The sequence below is a fragment of the Prunus dulcis genome, chromosome 8, assembly GCF_902201215.1.
Source record: "Prunus dulcis chromosome 8, ALMONDv2, whole genome shotgun sequence".
NCBI lineage: Eukaryota > Viridiplantae > Streptophyta > Magnoliopsida > Rosales > Rosaceae > Prunus > Prunus dulcis.
In genome coordinates, this window is record NC_047657.1 from 6629512 (window position 1) to 6654540 (window position 25029).

General features: G+C 38.0%; 2 protein-coding genes across 2 annotated transcripts; both read right to left on the reverse strand.

Moving 5' to 3' along the window:
- Positions 1 to 12091: 12091 nt before the first annotated feature.
- On the reverse strand, positions 12092 to 14054 carry LOC117637742 (monoacylglycerol lipase ABHD6). Its single transcript, XM_034372730.1, has 4 exons — positions 13053 to 14054; positions 12876 to 12968; positions 12593 to 12660; positions 12092 to 12473 (listed from the first exon to the last, which is right to left on the reverse strand). Exons 1-4 carry the CDS (start codon positions 13689 to 13691, stop codon positions 12290 to 12292), a joined length of 984 nt encoding a protein of 327 aa, XP_034228621.1. The 5' UTR covers positions 13692 to 14054; the 3' UTR covers positions 12092 to 12289.
- Positions 14055 to 14469: 415 nt separating this feature from the next.
- On the reverse strand, positions 14470 to 21369 carry LOC117638784 (outer envelope protein 64, mitochondrial). The gene is made up of 13 exons (XM_034373903.1): positions 21020 to 21369; positions 20735 to 20887; positions 20495 to 20619; positions 20048 to 20173; positions 19780 to 19962; positions 19445 to 19589; positions 19061 to 19229; positions 17802 to 17936; positions 17509 to 17709; positions 16677 to 16804; positions 16546 to 16597; positions 15848 to 15917; positions 14470 to 14837 (listed from the first exon to the last, which is right to left on the reverse strand). Exons 1-13 carry the CDS (start codon positions 21271 to 21273, stop codon positions 14755 to 14757), a joined length of 1824 nt encoding a protein of 607 aa, XP_034229794.1. The 5' UTR covers positions 21274 to 21369; the 3' UTR covers positions 14470 to 14754.
- Between the last annotated feature and the right edge of the window lie 3660 nt (positions 21370 to 25029).

Below are 25029 nucleotides of genomic sequence, written 5' to 3' on the forward strand. Positions count from 1 at the left end.
GTAGCTAATATAAAAGTTCTAATGGTGATCAATCATCCAAACAAGCATATTAACTGATAAGCATAAAGAATAGGAATATGAATCATGAATCAAACTTGAAACTCAAAACTTCAACTTATAAACCCAGAATATTCATGTTAGGTTACATCATAGCCCTAGTTATGAATTTAGCTACTTATAATGGAAATGAAACTTAAGCAAAAATGAGAAAACATATTGAATGCAATAAGAGTAGAAAAACCCAATTCTGAAGTTGCTTGTGGTTTCCAAGGCTTCTCTAGGTGCTTCTCCACGTCTAATGCTACTCCAAGAACTTTCTCATGTCTAGAGTATGGCAACTAAAGAGGTGATTTGGGATGAGTTTGGGTGGTTGGTGATGGCAGAGAAAGAACAAATTCGTAGGAAATGGAAGGAAGGCTTGTTGGAGTTCTTGTGTGTTCTGATTTTGGGCTCAATGAAGTGATATAGGATGGCTGGAGTGATTTATAGGTGAATGGAGTGACTCCTCTGCACTTGAGTAACTGACACACCTCCCTTAATTGCTCCCTTAATTGCTCAACATGTCGGGTCTAAAGTCAAGGAAAGACCTCCCTCAATTGCTCCCTCAATTGCTCCCTTAATTGCTCCCTCAATTGCTCCCTTAATTGCTCCCTCAATTGCTCCCTTAATTGCTCAACATGTCAGGTCTGATGTGTACATGGGCTCACGAATTGGGCTCAACTTCATTATCTGATGCATTTGAGTAGTCCATCTTGAAGTTCAGACTCTCATCTTTCCAACCACAATTTATTTGGGCAAATCAAAGTTCGGAGGAAGATGTTAAGGCCGAAATGAGTTGGTAACCCAGTCTGCTCGTTTTTGCACCATTTTGCATCTTTTCTTATCCAAAGACACCATTGTTACCTAGAGCCCAATGAACTGAATGATAAACAGAAAAGGGATTAAAAGCACACGTTTGACTCAATAACATAACCAAATCATAAGCAAGAAGGGTACAAAATGATATACAATTGTGAACTGATCAGCTATCGACATGTCTCCAGACATAGGCCAAACGGGCAACTCCCAAGAGAGCAATCGACATATCTCCGGACATAGGCCAAACGGGGCACTCTCAGGAGAGCAATCAACATGTCTTCAGACATAGGCCAAATAGGCTACTCTCATCGATATGTCTCCGGACGTAGGCCAGGCGGACCACTTACAAAGATGCAATGCGAATTGAAGTTCAAAAAACAACTGAAAATTCCACAGCAAAGTGGCCAACTAACCAAGTTCAACAAGAAAAAAAATGGTCAACTAAAGACCACTTATTGAAACAAAAAGTAAAAATATAGAGTTAAAAAATAATAAAGGAGTCTACGTCTACTAGGGGACCCCAACAGGTGACCCTTGACCAACTACCTCCTTAGCTGCCTCCTGATTAGCTGCGTTGACGATGGCCTCACTCTACTCAACCTCCACCATCAGCTCGGCAGCCCTAGTTGGCAGCTCCTTCGCATCTGCCCTGACCTCATCAGTTGCGCCACCTTTGGCATCATCTTCCTCCACTGCAGCTTCATCAGCCATCTTTTCTTCAACTGCATCTACACCCACAATATTGATCCGCTCACTTTGAGTAGGGGCACGTCAAGGTATAGCAGCTCAGAATCTTCATCTTTGATGGGGCAACAGGGAGAAGCATTGTTCATGCATTCTTAGTATCCCAACTTGTACTCATTAGCAGCAATCTCATGCCTGGATGCCTCTGCGGCTTCAACATGGGTGTCAAACTTGATCAGCAACTTGTCACGATTTTGGGCTAGAATGACATACTTGTGTTTGAGGTGGAAGTAGGCCTCCTTATGTTTGACTAGGGCAGCAGCAACAAACTTGAGCTCACCATCTTTTTGGCCAAGAGAACTCTTCAGCGCAGACATACTCTCATTTATCTCAGAAATCCTAGCGTCATGGCGAATTCGCTAGTTCAAGAGCTTGTTGGTCAAATCAGCATTCTTCTTCATCAGCTCATCGATCAGAGCAGAAGAGGGGTCAATAGAAGACGAGTTCCACATGGTCCCAACAGCAAAAACCATCCCATTTAGAAGATGATACACGACAACTTCTTCTTGCTTATCCAGGGAAAGGTTCGAGAATGTGCCAAGGCCACCAGCTTGATGTATGTAGTCAACCAGCTTGGCACAAGCAAATGGACTTGACAGGAAGTTTGTTTGAGCAGATCAAACACATGCTTATCCTTAGCAAAATTGTCACCAGCTCCCGAACCAGCATTTCGCACAATTGAAAGACTCTTTGCGCGAGCAGATGACTCTCTAGCCCTCTTGACCGAAGCTTGCAATATTGAATCAGCTCTACGCTTGACTGTTTGTGGCTTGATAGAGGAGTCGTGATTACTGGACAAGGGTACAGTCTTCTCAATTTGATCCCCGGATCAACGCAGACGACTCGAACCCTACTTCTTAGTAACCTCCTTATAGGGCATATCATGGGTTTTGAGCAGTTCAGGTGGAGACTTGAGCAGAATATCCCGAACCTCCTGCATGCCATTGACCTTCTTGCTATACGTGCCGACGAGGTACTTAATACTGGCAGATGAAGAAACAACAATTCCCATGGGGACCGTCTCGACAGATGGGACCCCCTAGAGGAAGACTTGCTCATGGCAGAAGAAGGTCTTAATTTCTTTCTTTGTGGAGAGACATCCCTCGATTGTGAGGTTGTAGCTTCATCTCTGATAGTTCTACTGCTAGCCTTCCTCTTCTCAGGGAGCTCGGTCGAGGACTTCTCCTGTTTAGCAGGCAAATCATCTGGGTTTGGGCCATGCAGTTTCCATCTTTCAACATCTTCAATAAGGGGTAGACCAACAGCCTACCTCCGATGCTCACTCAGCAACCAGCTCCAGCTCGCGCCCTACTACGCTCCAGCCTAGCTCACCTCCGAGCCCATCACCCGAGGCCCCTTGCCTCATACCTCCAGCTCCAGCTCTTCTTTGAGCCCAACACGCGAGGCCTGCCCTTTGCCATACTCCCCGGCGTCCAGCTCTCCCATAGCATAGCTGTCGCCGTCGCCACCTTGGTTGTTCCTCTTCTCCTTACTGCCCAAAATAAAATCAAAGAAAAAATATTTGAGGGCTCAATTTAATCTACCTTGGGGTGCACTCTTCTCCTTGAAAAGCGAAGCAATCTTCCAAGAATTCTCTCACTAATAGAAAATAGGGAGGAGACTTTGCAATTTGAAAAGAAGTAAGGTGGAGCCTTATATTTAAAGCAACTGAGGTTCCTTGACCTACAAGGAGTCCCAAGCCCATTCCAACTAGGAACCCAATTTCAAAAAATTAGCAAGTCAAGGACCTCCTCCACTCAAGCAAGTCAAGGACCTCCTCCACTCAAGAGCCCAAGTCACAGAAGAAAGCCCAATTGCAGTTGGACAACCCAACAATGAATTCACACCTCCTCCGTGCCACCATGCGCCATGCAGAAGCTGGGGGGCATTTGTGGATGCAAATATTTACATATCCTAAGTCAAATAATTAATCCAATCAATTTGGGAATTATTTGACTAAATTAGGGATCCTTGCCATAATTGAAGATTTGATTTAATCAAATCCCTAATTAATTCAATCTCTCCAAATTGGGGGAGAATAATTCCTTTCCATGTGTGGAATTATTCTTCTGAAACCCTAACCTCCGAGGCTCCTATAAATACATGGCTACGTATAAGGTTTGAGGTACGTCTGAAACTCTGCATAAATCCCTTCTCACAAACCCTAGCCGCCACACACACACACACACACACATACACACACACACACACACACACACACACTCTCTCTCTCTCTCTCTCTCTCTCTCTCTCTCTCTCTCACACACACACACACACACAAGGCTCCGGCCACTCGGTTCTCCCCGATAGAAATCTCCGTACACCTTGTTAGCTACTGTTTTTCCTATACACAGTCAACCTAACTTAGGCATTGAAGGGCATTTGACCAACACCCCCTAGGTGTGGTCTTTTCACTCCATGTTGTTTTGCGAGGAGAAAGAGAAGCGAAGAGGAAGAAAGGATCTCGAGACAAATATTCCCTAGGGAGGAAAATCACTCCCACAGTAATCGTCTTATTAATAGTTATATACTTAAAGAAAATCCAAAGAATACAAAATAAAGAGAATTTAATATTTGAGGTTAGATTCACAAGACCTTTACTCTTGCACACACACATCCTAAATAGTTCATAGTCATAGGAGTACCCACTGGCATTTATAATCTATAAAGAAGTGCATATATTATATGTACTCAATTGTTAGGATGATTAATCTCAAATGATCACTTTTGTAGTAACATTAAGACAAGTATAGGGGTGTGCTACATAGAAACTGAATTCACCAAATGTCATTAGTCGAGAGTTCACGTACAGAAGTTTTACCTACAAGTAAAATTACAACTATAAGTTGCAATGAAGCAAGCAGTTCTTAGATATGAGGCACCATACATATTTCCCTTATATATACATCAATGATCTTAAGAACGATATGCCTCATGTATTTTCTCGGTATTTGTTTGATTCTAGGGATGTGCTTTCTTCCATTTCCTTTTTTAGCCAAGTTGTTTCACTTCTTTCTCCTCACTTCCCCATTCTAGCATTCATCAGTCAAATATTTTTAAAATCAGCTAGGTTTATAGACAATGGAACAAAACATCATGAGGCCTAAAGCTTTCCTGTGCCCACCCTGATTCCCCTTTATTCTTCTAACACCTGTCATCTCTTAACATCAAACATAATGTTGTTAACTTTGAATAAAATGAAAAATAGAAATCCAAAAACCCAGCAGCAACCCAAGCAAAACTCTAACAACCAACACTACCCCCACAGTCACCACTCTCTCTCTCTCTGAAGATGAGCCATGTAGGCGTTCTGAATATGAAGATTTTGAGAGGAAACAGATCTGGAACAAGAAGCACGCAACTCTCTTCACGCTCTAAAAAACAAAGCCCCCCCAAAATATTGTGACAACTGATAACCTATTGCAATTTATTTTTGCTTTCTATTTTTTAATTTTTTGAATAAAAAAAACTTTAAATTTCATTTTCTTTGTAGTGATCTCAAGGTGCGATTCTTCTTAGGATTTGTCTCGTTGATGATCCAAAAGAAAAAAAATGGAAATAGAGAGAAAACAAGAGAGAGCTGGCAATGGTTGATGATGCATTCAAAGTGGGAGAAGAGGTTGGGCTGAGTTCAGACTATCTTGATATGGTGCAGAAATTCAAAGAGAGAGAAAGGGGGGCTTGGGGTAGTGACGAGCAGAGGGGGCTACCACTGAGGTGTGTTGGTTGCGGAAAAGACGAACTATTTTTTTATTTTTTATTTTTATAAAAGGGAAGATGAAGATGAACGAATTATTTTATAAAATTTTAATAAAAATTGAGAGACTTAACAGAGTTAACATTCTGTTAGTTAAGAGGACACATATCAGAAGAATAAAGGGGAAACAGGATGGGCACGGAGAAAAGGGAAACATGAAAATTTGACTCTCCAAAGGCCTCCCTTCTTGGTAAAGTTCCATCTTGGCTTTTCTTCGTCTTTTCCTATGTGAGCTTGTAAAGGTAAAGATCCTATTTAGGCAAAAGTTTAAAGTTATGGGTTCTTGGTGGCTCTTTTACCCATGCAAGTTGAGGTTTGATTGCTCGAGTTTGAATTTCAAGCAAATTTGGTTTGTTCACAAAAATGGGTCATAAGTAAATTTTTTCTCCTTATCCATGTGGTTGGCCTCAAGAAAGTGGGATTGGGTTTTGGTGCTCCCAAAACCTCAATCTTTTTGAATTTTTAATGGGCCATATGGACCTTTGTAACCATCCACACTATCTAGTACTCACTAAGCAAGCCCCATGTATACATGTAGCTTGAGCCCCACTTAAGCTTTTCGGCCAGTTTCATGTTTCTTGTTAATGTGTCCTCATGTTCGAAACACGTCGCATTGGTTAGGGTGGGTAAGCTTGAGCACCCTAGTAAATTGTATGAATTTAAATTGATCTCTACATATTGCTGAATTAAAGTCTTGATTGGCATGGCACGAATATCAGTGTATGCATAGGAAATTCTTGATGTTACATGTGGTGTTTGATATGCCTCGATGTGCCGAGGCTAAGCTTCTCTTGCAACAAAGTGATGCAATCAGACTTGAATATGTTTGGACCTTCCCTATATTTTTTGGACTTAAACAAGTCTCAACCCTGACCTTGTAAAATGGTATAGATTTAATACAATTTGTATCATATTCCTCTTATAACTCATAGCAATCTGCTACAACTTTGAAACTTGATGAAATATCTAAGGATCTTAGCAAGTTTCAACATTTTAAGTTTAGGATCTCTCTCCACTCTTTGATTGGCTTTCCATTTTTGTTAGTTTTGAACTTCTGTTTTGGTTTTCATCTTTGATGAAAGGACCTGCCTCAAATTCCTCAAAATCCGGGACGAATCCTGTTGTAATTCCGACATCATACTGATGCCAAGCCCACTTACTAAAAGAGACGAGACTTTTGCCGAAATTTCGGCAGAGCCTCCCCTGAAAAACGGACTTAGCCAAATTTTTGGACCTATCAAAGGCACAATTTAAGATTTCTAAACTTCAGCATGCACAATGTAAAAGCATACAGTTCACAGAATAGGCCTCTGGCCTTAAATCCAACCCTACATGGGTGATAACATAGCAATTCTAAGGAAGACTCCAGTCTACAACCAAAATGAAGTTCAAGGGAAATTAAACAAATAAAAATGCCCTACAGAAGTTCAGGGTGCACGACAAAAAATCGTGAGGGAAATAAAACAAAGTTTCCATATACTTGCCCCACTGTTTGGAGAAAGATATCAAAGCATGTAGTCAAACCATTTGTGTACAATCACAAGAAGTTCTAAAGACTCAGACCAGGGCCAATCATCCATCCACATGAGTTTCAGACTCGTCCTGACCACAAACATATTTTAACCATAACTACTTAGTAAAACTGAAATATAACCAAGCATTTGATCTCACCACGATTGGGCTCCAGGCTCCCCAACATTTTTAAACCAAACTCAACAAAAGTAACAATTTAAGTCGCGGTTGCACCTAGGTGGAACCCCAGGCTACCTACGTACCCCTTGGTGAGGGATCAAGCCACACGTAGTTCTTATATCGACAATCACGATTTTAGATGATATACGATTATTTAAAGTAAAACTAACGATTAAATTTAGATTCATCACCAATTTCAAATCCAACAAGGCACACACTGAACACTTTATAAGTTTCTTCCCTTATGTCAGTTCATCCCCGCAACCATACCCTATCCAAGGTGTATGTTGTCGAACAACACTTTCCAAACTATAAATCAGATGTTCATACATGTGCAGATACTCACGAAGCACCCGTTCAAGAATTTCATTCGAAAACGAATCCACATATACATATATTTAATATGTATGTAAATATATATATATATATATAATATATCAATATACACACCTTACACCATCATCATGTATCAAGGGTAGACAATCCAATCTGGGGATCGATTGACTAGACCACATGGAGGAATCATCAACAACCATGTCGCCCGGGACGAACCGTCCATCCAGGGGACTGGGCTAACCAGCACGCACAGCAGAATCCTTAATACTCATGCGCCTGCGACAAGTCCTACGCGCGCAGACTACCTAGTTATCCATTTCCATGTATCCAAGTATCCATTTCCATGTATCCAAGTATTCATTTCCATGTTTCCAATTATCCATGTCCATTGTTTTCAAGTATTAGTATCCAAGGGGAGGTACATATGATAGTACACATCATGCACCGGGGAAAACAATCCAACGCTGGAATCGTTTGGCTGAACCACACGGAGGAATCCTCAACAACCATGTGGCCAAGGACGAGCCGTCCAATTGGGGGACTAGGCTCACAAGCACGCACAGCAGAATCCTCAATACTCGTGCGCCCGTGATAAGTTCTACGCTCGCAGACTACCCTACTATGGGTCTACCGTAACTCCCTGTCATCACCAAGATCTTAAGAGATGGTGTGTCATCACCAAGATCCAAAATCCACTTTCATAAACTAATATATAATAAAGATAATACTCTCAAAACCCAATTTCCAAAACAAATCGTTTCCATATAACAAAAATATACATAATAAAATAATACCCATTTTTCCTTTTGAAAAACTATATTCAGAAAAATATCGAAACTAAATAAGCCCATTTAATTTAATTAATATTCAAATTACTATTCATATATTTAGGAAATATACAACCTTTGAAAATCCCACAAGACAAGATAATAAAATCCAAAATACCCTCTTTAAATTTCCCAAAACCATAGCCCTTTATAAATAATATTAATAGCACCACTAATAATAGTAATAATAATATGCATTCCCGAAATTCTCATAATCAGGTATTGCATCTTAAAAATTCACTAGTTTGACTTAGATCATCCAATACTTCAACATCTGTTCTCAACTCAACTCAATTTTCACATACAAATGACATACCACTCAGCAACCAAAATTCATAACCCCTATTATTCACTTTCCGAGACACCCTTTTTAAAACCCACATCGATATACAATGTGCCCACAATCCCAAACACATAGACATATATTTGAATGTAAACATATAATCGACATTTAATTAGATCCTTACCGCGCCCAAACCCCTCTATCAAGCCATGAGTGAATTATAATAACAATCATCATAATAAAGCGATATTAATAATATTAATGATAACAACAACAACAACAACAACAATAATAATAATACTAACAAAAGAAATCCCTGGAAATCCCATAATCATAACTTCCAAACGCGTACCCCTAAACTAAGAGCTACGTAAATAAATCCCTGATGCGTTCAAGCTAATGCATAGAAATTCTTTCTTTCTAGTTTAGTAATGAGGATTGGGGATTCGAACTTAAAATCTATTCCAAAAGACGGGACCTGTGGTTAATGATTTGGCCAAACTTTCCATTTTTGGTCAACAGGGCCTGCAGGGCCCACGACCTCCGATTTCCTATCCTAACGTTCCTACAGGTTCAACGAAGTTTACTAAATAGGTCCTTCAAGTTTGGACCACATCGAGTGGTCAAGTCACTCGCGATCGAACGATCGGACGGTTACCGTTTTACGCAAACGTTAAGTCATTGAATCGAAGCATCTAGAGCTCTAAATCACAATTCGTGAACTTACAGGGTCCTAGAGGTACCTAGATCAACATATTTAAAAATGGAGTCGATCCAACAGTCCGAACATATTGAACCCAGATAACGCATAATATGCGTATGATCGACCGCCAAACGATAACCAATTTCAAATCCGAGCATAGCGTCGTGCTCAGGATGACATGGGGATCATTTTAGGACCAAAGGGCCACCTAGAAATGGCCCACGTGCCGCCACACACTCCAGCAAGGCGTCGGTGTCTTGAGAAATTTTGGTGATCTGAAAATTCTTGAAACACCCAACAATACCTATACCTATTCCGGTGTTCAGGACACCGAATGGAGCAACTTTTGTTCTTAGACCATGGCCAAAAATTGACCGGAACTTGCCGGAAACACGAGCCCAAAATGGGCCAAACTTTAAGCGATAAATCGAGTTCCAAAACTCAAAAATCGATCCTATCAACCCAACCATGAGCTAGAACACATTGAGAGGATGAAAAAGCATACCTAGATAGAAGAAATTGGCGATTGGAATCGCTGGAACGCGTCGTGGAAGTTTTGGGTCAAAACCGATCGGTTTTCTCGCTATTCCGGTGACGGTGGCTGGGGCTGCTGAGGGGTGGGGTGGGAAGAAGGGAGTTGGCCGGTCGTTTTGGGACCAGTCCTGGCTCAGATGATGGCCGGACTTGGCAGCGGTGGCCCAAAATTCGGTTTGATGAACAATAACAGGGGGGCTATCACGTGCAGATGGGAGAGGGGGAGAGAGAGAGCAAGAAGAAAATGTGATTTTTAAAAACCCATTTCAAAATATTTATGATTATGTCACTAGGCTTCTGTTGATCGTAACTTCTTCATTACAACTCCAATTTGAGCCCACTACATGTCTATGAACTCATCTCGACGCGATCTATGTCATGGTGCCATTCAATTTCCCAAAACCCTACTGAATTTAAAAGTGACCAAATCAACCATATCCCCCAAGATAAAATTGTAATTTCATAATTTATTAAATTAATTAAATTAAACGAATACTTAAATTTGGGTCGAGATGTTACATTTGAAGTAACGCAATTATTATGCATTTAGGCTTTTCCTTTGTAACAAAATAAATGTTAGGTTTAATTTCAATTTACTATATTGGCCTTTTCACCAAATGGCATGTAACCAAAAAAAAATTAAAAAAAAATAGAGGAAGAAAAGGGTAGAGAAACCCTAAGAAATGAGTTTGCCATGCATGAGGGTGTGAGATTCAGATCTGGTCATAGGATCTTTTAGGAAATGTTTACTAATAAAGAATCGAGATAAGCATGAATCAGAATAAAAAATAAACAGAAACATATTTCCAATAATGAGAACTCATGGACCATATTCTTCTCCAATTTGAGTTTTGCTTACATCCCGAATGAACCATCAGAGCCATTGTTAACCGTTGGTCGTTAAGATGTATTCTCGAACATGAATCGAGTCAGCATTCTAATTAAACTGTTTACTGACTGTCAAGAATCAAATGAAAAATAAAACTGTTTCCCATTAAAACCGTTTACTATTTTGAAGAATTGGAATCAAAACCAATTTGATTACCAAAATACCCTTCTACAAACAAATTTTATTTTTTCAACTACTTATACAAGTTTTCAAATTACCAAAAAAAATAATAATAATAAACCAACTTTTGTTACGTAATAAGAAACCAACTATATATATATATATATATTATGTTACAAATAGAATTTGATATTTGTAAAAATATAATATATTGTTATATGTTTAATTATTTTCTTCCAATATATCTAAATATATAAAATTATAAAAATAAGTTAAAAATCCAACTTATTTATTGCATGCAATTCTATAGCAAAAAAAAAACATGAAATGTCATGTGACAAAATGGGTGCACACTAGCTGCTATTATTGTGCCTAAAAAAAATAGTTGTTGTCTTTCTGTAAAGGGGTATTGGGTTTTTTCATATATATATAAAAATATGACGGCAATTGGGGAATGGAAAATCTTATTCCGATTCACCCTTGCCCAATCCCACCTCCAATCTCAAGGATCAAATTTCCTCCATATCATAAACAAAGGAGTAATCCGAAATGAGACTCATTCTTTCCATTTCCATTCCCATTCCCACTCTTTCCAATCACTAGTTGTATGTGGATTCTAATTCAAAGATCCAAATCACCTCGTGTTGGTCGAAGAAAGCTAAGCTAAGGCTCATCGATGAGTTGGGTGTGAAAACACATGTACGATGCTTCATAAATGCCTAAAGGGGGGCGGGGGGTGGTGAGTGAATATGCAAATTTAAAATTATGCACAACATAAGAAAATAAATAGACGTGCCAAGATTGATAAAATTAATTATTTAATATGACCTGTGCATCAAAATAAAAATTAAGTGATCACATAAAATTTTAACATAGTGAAACCCCACTTATAGGGAAATGTTCATGGGACACCTTAGTCCAAAAATATTCCAATATAAAATGATGTGATTACAAGTACTCATACACTTATCCTAAACACACTCTAGAAAAAGGTTTACCGAAGCCAAAGCACACTGTTGGTATGAAGTTATGTTCGCATTCCCTAGACCTTAATATAGGTTTAGAAGTATCATCTATTGTTTGCGTAAAATACATATATATATATATATATATATAGTCTCATTTTATTGAGGGACTCCCTCTAGGGTACCTTATAAAGTCGTTTTTAACGATTCAAACCATCTATTTTTTAGGTCTCCATTCATAGATCATCTTTGCAAAAAAAAAAAACTAGACAAATTGGAAACCATTTAGACATCTAATTGTGTCCTATAAAATCAATAAACATGGTGCTTCAAGAAAGTACTAAAATTTTAATAATTTATTTGAGTGATCAAATGATATCCGATTCAAGTGATTTTTGTAGAGATGATCTTTAAATGAATATCTACAAAATAGATTGTTTTGATTAGTGAAATACAATACGGTGTAGGCCCTACAAATGTGTCTCTCAAATAAACTTATTTGAGGGATCCCTCAATAGAAGCTCTTTGTATATATACATATATGTTCTTGTCAAAATCACCTTGGTAAATCAGAAGTTTACTTATGAAGAGACTTTGTTGATGTGAAACTGAAAGTGATCTTTCCATGTTGTTGGTGAGGACGGAGATGAGGGTGAGTCATAAAAGAAGGCTTTCAGGTGCTTCACAAACTCCTTGGGCTTTTCCAGGTTCACAGCATGTCCTGCGTTCTTGATAATCACCAGTTGAGCACTTTTCCCTACATGCCTAAGACAAACAAAATATATATGCACCAACGAAGAAATATTATCATTCAATATTATTTGTTTCAAGCTAATTAATATAAAGTCAAATTAACAATTTCTTTCTCATTTGCATTTACGTACCTCTTTAATCTGTACCCTAGCTCCACCGGAAATATCTGGTCCTGTTGTCCCCATATTATCAATGTGGGCTGTTTAAAATGGAACAGTACCGTAATCATTGTTAATAAGGAAAATTATGAGAGAGAGAGAGAGAGAGAGAGAGAGAGAGAACCCTTTAGCGACAAAAAAACCCTAATGAAAACGTCATAAATCATAAGGTAGACATGCATAAGGACTTTAAAGCAATGAAATTGAACTCTGAAATAGCTTCATGTGTAGGCAAGAATGGGAGAGACCATATCACCTGTGTGATCTTGGGAAGATTAAACATTTTTCGCTCCATGAGTATTGCCCGGATCAAGTCTCTCTTTTCTTCTACATAATCTGTACACATCACCTGTCAAAATACAGAAAATTAGTTATACTTAAGCATTTGTAGAGGGGAAATGGAGAGAGAGAGAGAGAGAGAGATTCGAAGTACATGAATGAAATCTGTGAGAAAAAAAGAGGGCACGGTCTTTGCAGGCTTGAAAAATGAATAGCGCATCAATTCCTTAAGCTTCTCTGGAGTCTGAGGCAACAAAATGCTTGCAGCCTCATCCAAGTTCGACACCCTAAACAACCCTTCCTCCATATCCTTCGCCTCCAAGCACACCCCGGCACAACACAGCGCAACCCTCTCTACCATCCCCGGGCACTGTAAGGCCACGTTGTACGCCACAAACCCACCATAGCTTATCCCCACAATGCTCATCTTTCCAACCCCGTGGGCCTCCATCAACCTTATTACACATTGCGCTTGGAACGACTCTGAGCGTTCCACGCACGATGTGTAGGAGTGGCCGAAAAAGAGGAGGTCGGGCACGTACACGTTGAAATGGGGGGTAAAGTGTCGTAGATGCTCCCCGTATTGCCACATAGCATTGGCTCCGAAGCCGTGGAGGAGGAGGAGGGTCGGTTTGTAGGGTTTGTGGGATTTGGGCACCCAGCAATTCATGATGGTGCCATCACCTAGATTGGTTAAAACCGAGCGAAGGCCGGCGTTGGCGAAAGAATGCCGGTAAAACCAATCTATGGAAGCCGTAAGGCTGATGAATTTAGGAAGCTTAAGAGGAAACATATATGTTTGACTGATCTTGAAAATTGAAGAATTAACGTAACGAAAATAAATTAATTTCAAAATTCACGAAAAACTTGCATGCATACGTACGTAGATGATGGGGATGACACTGATCATAATGAATCTCTGCATGCATACGGTTATATACATATGCATATAACTAACTAACTAACTAACTAATGCTCTAGAATGAATGCTTTTTGGTCATGAGAGAACTAAATTAAGCTGAACGCCCAGAGTGGCCAAACAGATTCTTCAAAACAAACGTGAATTTGGGCTATATAGATTATTTCGAGTATAAATGCATCCATGAAAGGAAAGGAAAAAGGAGACGTCATGACTGGGAAGTAGAAAAACTCCCGAAGTTTGTTTGGTCCAAAGATGTTGAAGCTGTAGATCCATTGGGTGTTTGTGTGTACGCAATTTTATCCGTTTGTTTTGTTCTTTCTTTGGATAATTAAAATTTAAAACTACTATTTATGTGTTTGAACCATGTAATCCAGAGCTAATTGAACACTCATGAGTGCTATTTTTGTGTTTTTTATTTGTTATCTTTTACATATAGGCGCACGTAACGTGAATCCGGAAAATTGAGATTTTATTAACTCTACATAAGAATATATTAAGGAAGTCCAAAACGGTGAGACATTGAAAATCCAAGAATGTCATAAATAAACTTAAATGGTTAAAAAAAATTAAAAACAGAGAGTTGGTCGACAGAGAAATAGTTACAATTCTCTGCTGGGGAATAAACAAAAGAAATTTCACAAAATTACAAGATGGAAATCTATTTCTTTTTCCTTTTATAATGTTTTGCGTGTGGGACAAATAAAGTACGGCAGCTCTCAATTTCTCAAAAAGAGATGATATAAGCAAGCATCCATCACTTACATAGAGAGGCCTCTCAACGGTAGTCCTAAGCATGATTAGTTACAAGAGAAACTAAATATGCACATAAGACTGACCAAAAAACTTGTTGCAGCCGCTAAACAAAACATCAGCCTCTTTCTCTCAATTTTCTTTGATACGAGTATTACACCGTATAATTGTTGTTTGCAGGGAATCAGCTCATCAGTTCCCTTAGTCTTTTTTCAGCAAGATTGGCAACCTTATTTTGAGGTTCAAGAACAAGGGCATGCTTGAAATCTGCAAACGCCAAAGGAGACAAATTGAGAAAGAAGCTAAACCAACCATAATTGTAAGTTTCTTTCTCCTTTCTTTTTTTTTCTTTTTTTTTTTTTGGTCAGCCACCGGAGTAGTATGTTGCACATGTAATGCTAAGACAGGCAAACCTAAAATCCTGAACCATATCAAACATGGCATGACACAGCATGGCTAGTACAATGGAATATAAATAAGAATTATATGTGCTAGAGAAGTGAGAGTCAGTTCATCTTGTGCTAGGTTTATTTAATACTCTTGGGATTATTTTTCGTTTAACGTCATTAGGGTTTCAAATTTTTTATGTTTAAAGCATTGTAACTTCTCTTCCTTTTTAATAGAAAAAAGATAGCATCGCTTTCACAGTTTGTTCTTCTATTGGATTTTCATCTATTCAGTTCTTTCCAATATGGATTGTAAAGCAACATGAGATACTGTCTTGTTACTAAGATTAGATGAGACATTCGAAAAGACATCACTGATAACACCTTCACTTCTCAAACCTAACTCACGCTGTTCATTTCAACCACTCCTCGAACCAAGAGGGATTGGAACCCAAATGCTTCATCAACATGTAATTGTTTCTATAATCTTGATGAAGATGATAAAAGGTCAAAGGTCCAGGGTGTTCCAAGTTCTGTAGCAATATATCCGATTGCTGGCCAGATTTTCAAAATCAAAACAAAAAGTTCTAAAACAATCTTTCTATGCAAAAACTAATCTTGTTCATAACTACTTATTGAAACAAAAATCAAGAGAAGTGCAGATGACTGAAGGCAACTACCCCACAGCGTCATGAAACTCACTAGAATGGATCTAGCAATCCATGACTCAATGAAGTGGGAAGACTACATGACTGCATAAAGTAGTTCACCTTAATAATCATACAATTGAGCTCATGTGATGATAACCAGATACGTGAAACATCAGTGCAGGATTTCCATACATTGAAGCAGCACAGCACATACAAAAGAATATGAAATCAGAGTTCTAACCTTGAGCAGCATCCTTATAACAAAGAAGCGATTCTCTGGCTGTTCCACGTCTCATATATGCCTTCACATTCTGCACAAATGTCGAACAAAGAACAAAGGATCACAAATAGTAAAAACGAAGATGCCGTACAGGCTCAACGACACAATTTACATTCACATGTTCCAACTATATAGGCAGCACAAATTTTGTATGTATCTGTTTGAACTAAAACGCAACGCTCATGAAGTAGAGATATTCAATAAATGGTCAGATCAGATAACCCAAACTATGGCTTGTATATACCACAATGGTAGGTCAGTAACTAAATCTGTAATGTTAAGAATCAAATTTAATCACCTAGCTTGAATCTGGTATTTTTCAATCATTCTATTTGACGGATGCTCCAGGCAGCAGTAAGAGTTGAAGAGTAAAGAACCACAATCAAATTCCAGAAACAAATAAAACAATAATAATTGTTGCTCATCCAGTTTTGTACCTTACTCCACTATAGAAATACTGTTGAAAAAAAGAAGAGGAAGTTTCTAAATGACTTAGCGGTAAGCATCAGGAAGAGGTGTATTGAATTCCAAACTACCCTTTTACTAACTGAATTATTGATTACATTAAGCATAACATGAACATGTTTGTAGTGCTTCGACCAATAGTTATAAAAACAATGAGTGTAAAAGATCTGCGTACTACAAAATGGCTTTATTACCTTTTTGTCAAGTGATATTGCCTTACTGCAATCCTCTTCTGCTTGCTGGAAGCTGCATGATTGAAATTGATAAGTGCATAGATGGAAACGCCAACAGAAAGATAAGTTGACAGACAGTTGAGAATTCATACCACCCTAATTCCAAGTAAGCAGCTGCCCGGTTGCAATAATAAGTTGCGCTCATCATGTTTAATTTTATAGCTTCAGTATAGTACTTGACAGCCTTATTCCATTGCTTTCCCTTAAATGCAGCATTTCCCTGGAAGAAGATTCATGAGTAAACATAGAAATTAAAAGAAAATAATAATGCTAATTGATACAATGGTTCTACAAATTCTTTTTTCTGGTAGAAAATGAAAATTCAACAGAACTGGCCAAAATATTCTACAAATATAGAAATCAATAGGAGCCAAAAGGGGAAAAAAACTGAACACCCCCTGAAGTTTGACCCATTGTATCACTTTCATTCCTAAATCTTTTGTTTTTTTTTTTTTGGGGTGCCAAATTGCTCCTTAAACTTCACTTTTGTGTGTGAAACATCCCTGCCTGATTATATATATGAATATTAAAATAACCTAATTATAAGAAAATAAGAAATAAATAAATAATCTATCCTTTCCTTTCTCTCTCTCTCTCTCTCCTTCCTATCTCTTCCTTCCACTAAGAATCAGATTAAGATCATCATTCACTAGGAAAATACAGAGTATAATAGAGCTCAAGACTAGGAAAAGGAAAGCATTAGCCAAGCTTATTTTATGTCAATTGCAAAAGTGATGTTGTGGAAAATAAAAGGTACCACTAACAGGAGAGGACAAAAATTTGAACTCAATTTATTAGCATATAAACGTGGCAAGTACCAGTTATGCAGAGAATGCAATGGAAAACTCAGGGTAAAGATGACAAACAATATTGCAGAACACTAAGCATTGAAAGCTTTAGATAAGATCTTAAGGGTGAAGAAACCTTCTCTTTTAAGAGTTCTGAAACATCCAGGTTATCATTGGTATCTGGCGATGGCGATGAATGGGATGCAATGCTGACTTTCTCCTGAATTGAAGAGTACATATCCAAGACTGTATCTAGGAGAAATTTATCAACACTATGGAATGCGATGAATGAAATAGAGATGGGACTTTCTTTGTGCTTTCCTACTGGAATTGTAACCTGGAAATGTGCAAATATAATCATGAATAAATCAAAGCTACAGAAAGTCAAAGAGAAAGATGAAGGCTGAAACTTTTAAAGTACTTAGTTACCTGACAGCACCCAGACATGCTGGCAATGCTTGATAATGCTAATGTTCTATCGTTGAACTCAGATGACTGTCTTTTCTTTGTATTTAGCTTTAATGGAGGATCTGCAACTGTGGGAATCACTAATATTCCATCATCCTGGGCAAGAGAAGGTACAAAAATAGAGTTATATAAAATGAGGTACTGTACATATGAACCATCAGGTAGAAAGAAATTGAACATGAATAACAACAAAGTAAAGTCAACTCAATCTTTTCATAAAATAATTTTGTTCAATTAGCCCATATGATCAGCGACACAACACAATTTGACATGCAGAAATGCAGGAGTGTGTTGGAGCTGCAGATTGTTATTCCTCTCTTCTGGTTTCAGGATGGAGGAGGATATAAGAGAGCTCAGGTTGCTGGAGCTCAACATGCCACTAAAAGCAGACAGGAAGACTACAGCTAACTAACTAAATCATTATTTAAAACCTCTATATTGTCATCCATGATAAAACAAAAGAACAACTTACTTCTATATATTATAAGGATGGAGAAATTGTCACGTTACTAAAGTGTTAAACAGGGAACCGGGTTTTAACCATAGGTATCTCCAATTCTCCAACCCAGGCAATATAGGATAGAGACTAAGAGTATCCAAGATACATTCTAAAATTACCAAAAAAAACATTTATACCTTCTCTTTATTCAGCCAGACTTAATATTTCTCATCCCTAAAACCTAGACCAATACTTTCAACAATCAACTTATCAGAGATAATTTTCCAGCTCACTCCAAATACACTACATTGAATGCCTAGGAGTTGTATTATTGACCCTTGCCCTTTGAGAAATTTTGCTTTAAATGTTCAACCCATTGCTAGGTGATGGAACATGATTTTATAAGCACCTGCCTTTCAGTTATGACCAAAAAGAGTACCTTCCATTTTGTTATGGGCAAAAAAGTACCTTCATTTCAGTTTAAATTTCTCATTAAACAAAAACTACTCCAACAATGATGAGCAACCCCCGTAAGTCGAACATATTTACAGAAAATGAAAACAAACAACAGCACCAAAGAATATCTCTATACACAGAGAGACAGTACAACAAGAAAAACAAAAGCATATTGTGCAGTTTACAATTTAATGACATTTAAAACGTTTCTAAGCTTACAAAAGCTTCTTTCTTCGGCGTCACTTCATTAGAACTTAACACCAACGAAGTGGATAAATCTATAAAATATTAAATGAATAAAACAATTTGACAGGAGTTGGGATACCTTTAAGAGACTTTGAAGAGCAGCTCTCATCTCAGTCCTTACTTTATATAGGGTTTTCATGTTTTCATGTGTAGAGTCAATTGCTGCACGAACACGATCTGATGCATCAGGTCCTAGCCTTGGTTTCGCTGATTTAACCCATTCTTCATGATTGGTTTTGAATTCACATCTGAAACGAATTTGTAGATGCCAATGAAGTTAGTACTAACAATTTCAAGTCCTCAACTAAACTGCAACTATCCTCCTGATTCGAGAACAGAAAGTGCTGAGAGAGAGAGAAAGAGAGAGCTATCAAATCAAATTCCATTTACAATAAAGAACTGGAAATTTATGAAACTTGGAGAATTTGAAAATAAATAATTGACTTGAATAATCTTACAATACCTTTGTAACAAAAGCATCACAGAAGAGAGAGCTTTCAAAGTAAATATTTCATTTTGATGTTTTACGGATTCTTCACGAAATCCTTTTAAACTGGGTACATTTGAAGCAACATACTGACTAAAATTCATATGCTTCGGAGGTTGGTCTGCAGAAACAATAAAAGAAGCAACTTCAACACTATTATGCTTGGTTTTATTTTTTATGAACAACTCTATCACGTTATGACAACAGAGATATCTCATGGTAGACTTTAACATTGATATTTCAAAAGTAAAAGAAATGGTAATGACTATAAAGCCCTATAGATACAACAAATCTCAAGTCAGGCAACTTACACCCAGATAGATGTTCAATTGCTTTGGTGACAACCTGTACTGTCTTCTCTGTAGGAACTTTAGAAAGCTGAAAGAGGTCATCAGCAAAAATAAGGCACCTTGGCCTTTTAGTTTCCACTGACTTTAGTTGAAGCAAAACATGTCCAACATGGTGTAGAATAGATGGATCTCTGGTAAAAATTCCTAAAGGACCAGCACATAACAAAATGAGAAAATGAAAGAATAAAAAGAAAAATTATAAGCAAGCAAGAAGAAGTTCCCAGCATACCAACAGTGTCTAAACTCTGTGAATTTGGCGAGACTCCAATCATAGATACAGCCCCATGTGACGGTCGGAACCCAATGACGCCACAAAATGATGCTGGAATTCTCACACATCCAGTCGTATCAATACCTATAAAAGCATGAGAACTTCAAATGATCAGTTTGTATAGTTAACAAGCCAAAGCACAAGGGTAAGTGCTATGTGCATGATTACATATTGAGTCCAATTTGAGTCCCTGAGCATGTCCTTGATGTCTAAAACCTTTTCTTTGATTGTGACTTGCGACAGATCACTGAAAGAGTGTGAATTTAAATATGCAAGATACGCCATGTAATCGAACCAACAGTAAAACGAAGTAGAAATTTAGCAAAAACAGCAAATGGGTGGTACAAACAGCAAACTAAATTGGGCAAGTAACATATTCTCCAAAATTAACAAAAAGGAACTTACCAAGAGCAAAGTCAACGAGACCAGCCGCAACAGCCACAGCAGAACCACTGGAAGAACCTCCCGGGATATGCGACTGTAATTGCGGATTCACAGGCGTTCCATAATGCACATTCTCACCAGTAATCCTGTTACAAATCAAAATTTCATTGCTCTTAGTTCCATTTCTTTCTTTCTAAATTTATTTTCTTCATTTAATTTTTAGGTTTTTATCAATTTGAACATAAATTCGTCTAACATTACCCAAAGTTGAGTTCGTCCATGACTGTTTTTCCAACGCATGTAGCCCCATTCTTCAAGAGAGCCGTCACCACCAACGCCGTCTTCGTAGCCGCTTCATGCGTTCCCGCCCAATCCGGGCTCCCAAACCCCGTCACATACCCTTTCACATCAAATCTAGATACAACAAATAATCAACCAAATCAAAATCAGCACAAAATACAAAGTAAATAAACCGAAATTGAAAACAAACAAAAACAGAGAGAGAGAGAGAGAGAGAGAGAGAGAGAGAGAGAGAGCGAGAACGACATGTCGCTGATGGCGAAGGTGAGGGAAGCAAGGGGTTGTCTGGCGGCCGGAGGAGGGGGCTGAGGAAAGGGAAGAAGGTCGAAGCGAGGCTCCAGAAATGGTTCTCTGAGCATGATTTGGGCTCTGCTTCGTCGTCTTCGCCGTTGAGTCTCGGCCACGATCACGATCCCGGCGACGCTAAGACCGATGACGATCCAGGTCCTTGGGTTGGAGGACACATTGGCCTTAACAACCTGCAAGGGCTGCTTCCACATGGTGCCAATGGAATTGTGGAGGACCGAAGCTTCAGAATTCTTCTGAGCGAAAACAAGGGTTTTGGCAGGGTTTTAGATTTATTTGCCTCTTTATTTTGTTTGTTTGTTTTTATATTTTTATTTATTTGTTGTTTGATCAATAAGTTAATGGCCGCGCGAATCTTATTCTTTCCGAGAAAATGTCAGCTCAAATAAGGGAGTAATTTTTGTATGTTTTGGATAGGGACTATTCACTAGGAAATATTTATGCTGATATATTTTATTTTATTTTTCTATAAACATTTATGTTAGAAGTTTAAAAGAATTTAAGGTTCGTTTGGTACGTTGGACTGTACTGACTAATTTTTGTCGGATAATATTAAGAGTGTTTCTATTTAAATCCTGCACTTCTCTTTGTTCATCACATATTCTAAGTGCACCCCAACTTCTAATTCAAAATTTCTCAATTTCTAATAAAACTCCCCTATCTTCTCAAACTATCCCTAAATACACACTGAACATAAAAAATAAAAAACTCATCAACCTCACATCTCACACCCCACACCCCGCTATCTTGTCATTCACCACTCTAAGTTCACCTCACACCTCACACCCCGCATCCCTCTATCATGTACCAGTATTATAAAAGAAAGGAAACACACACAATTTGAATAAAGCATCCTCTCCTTTGGTATGAGAGAAACTTTGCACTGCACCAAACACATTGCCATAAGAAGATTACAAAGACACAAGCCCTCAACTTCTCCACCTTTGCGTGCCCAATTCTTCAGTCACAACAAGGCCAATGTCTTCCAACCCAAAACCTCCAAACCAAAAGGCTGGCAAATGCCAACCTCTTACAACTATGCGATTTAATGGTTGATCATAATGTGGTCTCTTACAATGCAATGATTGAAGGTTACTGAAGACAAGATAAGATGTCTGAAAGGCTGGATCTTTTCAATGAGATGAGGTTTAGATTGCTCCACCGGAGTCTCTTGACAATCGTCAACCTTCTTGGTGTCTCAGCTGATTTATTTACATTGGAATTGAGCAAGCAAATCCATGCCCTGGTCACCAAATATGGGTACTGTTTGGACGTAATTGCTGGCAATGCTCTCATAGATGTTTATTCTAAGTGTGTGGGGTGTGTGTATAGATGTACTAGGGTTAAGTATTAAGTTGGATGACCTTTTTTATCTTTTTATACAATAATAAAACTTAAGAGCTCAATGATTTAATTGTGTTCGTGAGTCCCTACTTAGTTAGGATTTTGGTTTCTTATTTCATTAGAATTTTGGTTACTTACCAATTATTATTTAGTCCTATTGTAATAGAGATGTACTTCCTATTGTAATTTAGATATATTTCCTATTTTATTTAGGGTTAACACATCTTTGTACTTGTATAAATACCTCCATATTGGAGAAAAATAATAATATGAGAAAATATGAGCCTATGTGAGCATAATTGAATATTTGCCCTACTTTGTTTGACATGGTATCAGAGCCAGGTTTTTCTTGTGACCTGTGATTGCATTCTCCTTATAATTTGAGTGCTCTCCTTCCCTCCTCTTCAAGTGGGGGAGGGGGAGTGAAAAAGATTTATTTCTCATTCCCATGAAGATATTGCCTATTTCTTGACTCCGACGACCTCTTTTCTTCAGGGGGAGAAGGGGAATGAAGAGAAGTTGTGTCTGCATGAATTAGGTAAAGTATATATGGAGGAATTCTCCTTCACTTTGGTTGCTGTTATCGTTGCCATTGTTGTGGTTGATGTTGCCGCTGTTGATGTTGCTTGTGCTTGCTTCGCTTTCCATTGATTTGGTCATTGTTTTCATTGTTGTTGTGGCCTTGCCCTTTGCCTTTGCTTCCTCCTTACTTACTACAGCTCACAAAGGTTTCTGTGTTCTACCTTATCTACTGTGGTGCTCATAGTGTTCTGCCTCACCTATTGTCATGCTCACAGGGTTTCTGTGTTCTGCCTTATTTACTGTCGTGCTCATAGGTTTCTATGTTCTGCCTTATCTACTGTCATGATCACAGGGTTTCTGTGTTTTGTCTTATCTACTGTCGTGCTCACAGGATTTCTGTGTTCTATTATGTGCCCTACATTTTCGAATTTGCTCTTGTGTTTTCGCTGCGAACTTTGCTTTAGTTTGTTACTTGTTTCACTGGTAGTTGACGAAAAGACCTCTTTACAATTGGTGCTTCTCAAGTATCGGGTTCTGTGACTCGCTTGTCAAGTTGAGCGTATGAAATATCTTTACCCAACTTAAGCGGGAGTGTTGGCGAGTCCTTACTTAGTTAGTATTTTGGTTCCTTATTTCATTAGAATTTTAGTTACTTACCAATTATTATTTAGTCCTATTGTAATAGAGATTTACTTCCTATTGTAATTTAGATATATTTTCTATTTTATTTAGGGTTAACACATCTTTGTACTTGTATAAATACCTCCATATTGGAGAAGAATAATAATATGAGAAAATATGAGCGTATATGAGCATAATTGAATATTTGCCCTACTTTGTTTGACAAATTGTTGGGGTGAACAAAGAAAATGTGGCGTTTAAATAGAAAAACTCTAATATTAATCTATTATGGAGACTACTAACTATTTATCCATAATATTATAAAGGTGTTTGGTGTTGTTCCCACTAAATAGTCTGACTAAGGGCCAGTTTGAAATTTCAGTCACTTTTTTAAAAAGCAGCTTATGCTATGCTTTGAAAATAATCAATTATAAAGGAGTTTCATGTTTGATAAACAATATTTTTAAAGTGTTGTTAGTATAAAAAGCAGTGTTAAAATCGTTTAGTAAATTTTAATATAAAATTGTTGTAACTGTGAATAATGACTAAATAAACATAATGTTAAAAGTATTATGTACGCTAATCATGTGGTGGTGGTGGTGATGGTAGTGATTGTGGTGGTGATGAAGGTGGTGGTAGTGATGGTGATGGTGGTGGTGGTGATGGTGGTGGTGGTGAGGGTGGGGGTTGTGGAGGTGGAGGTGGAGGTGAAGGTGAAGGTGGTGAGGGTAGTAGAGGTGGAGGTGATAAAGGTGGTGGGCGGAGATGGTGGTGGAGGTGGAAGAGGTGGTTGATAAGCCTGTATTTTATATATATTTTATGTATCCTTTACTTATTTATTTGTTAACTTCCTTGGCTTAAATTGGTTGTTTTAATTGGTTTTGTGAGATTTGTGAAGGAATTGTGGAAATAGGAGAAAGTGTGCTAAAAAGGGCAAAAAGATGAAGATTGAAGATTAATCAAGTCAATAAGCCAAGTCATTCCTTTTGTCGCAAGGAATGTTGTCAATTTTCCTAGTTCAAGATGGTTCAAGTCTTATCAAGGCAAACAAGGAGAGTTAAAGAAGACCCTATTTTAGAAGGAATCCTACTTTTATAACAATTGTAATTATACCTTAGATAGGATTTCTAGGAGTCTTATAAATAGGAAGTTTAGGTCATTGTCAAAGCACCCCCGATCATCCTCCATCCTCCATTATCCATCATCCTACATATTCATACTTATAGCCGAAATATCCAAAGGTGAATACGAAGAAAGCTTGCGCAACTTTGGCATTCTACTTGGAGAATTCAATGTCTTCCATGTCTTCATCAACCATCATGATTCTCAATAAGTCCTTCACGAACTAATTTCTTTTACTAGGGCTACGACGTAGCTTAGCTATGAATACTCAAATTCTTTGATATTGTTAATTTTATTTATCTATACATGTTGAGTACTTGTTACCATTCTTAATGCGTTCA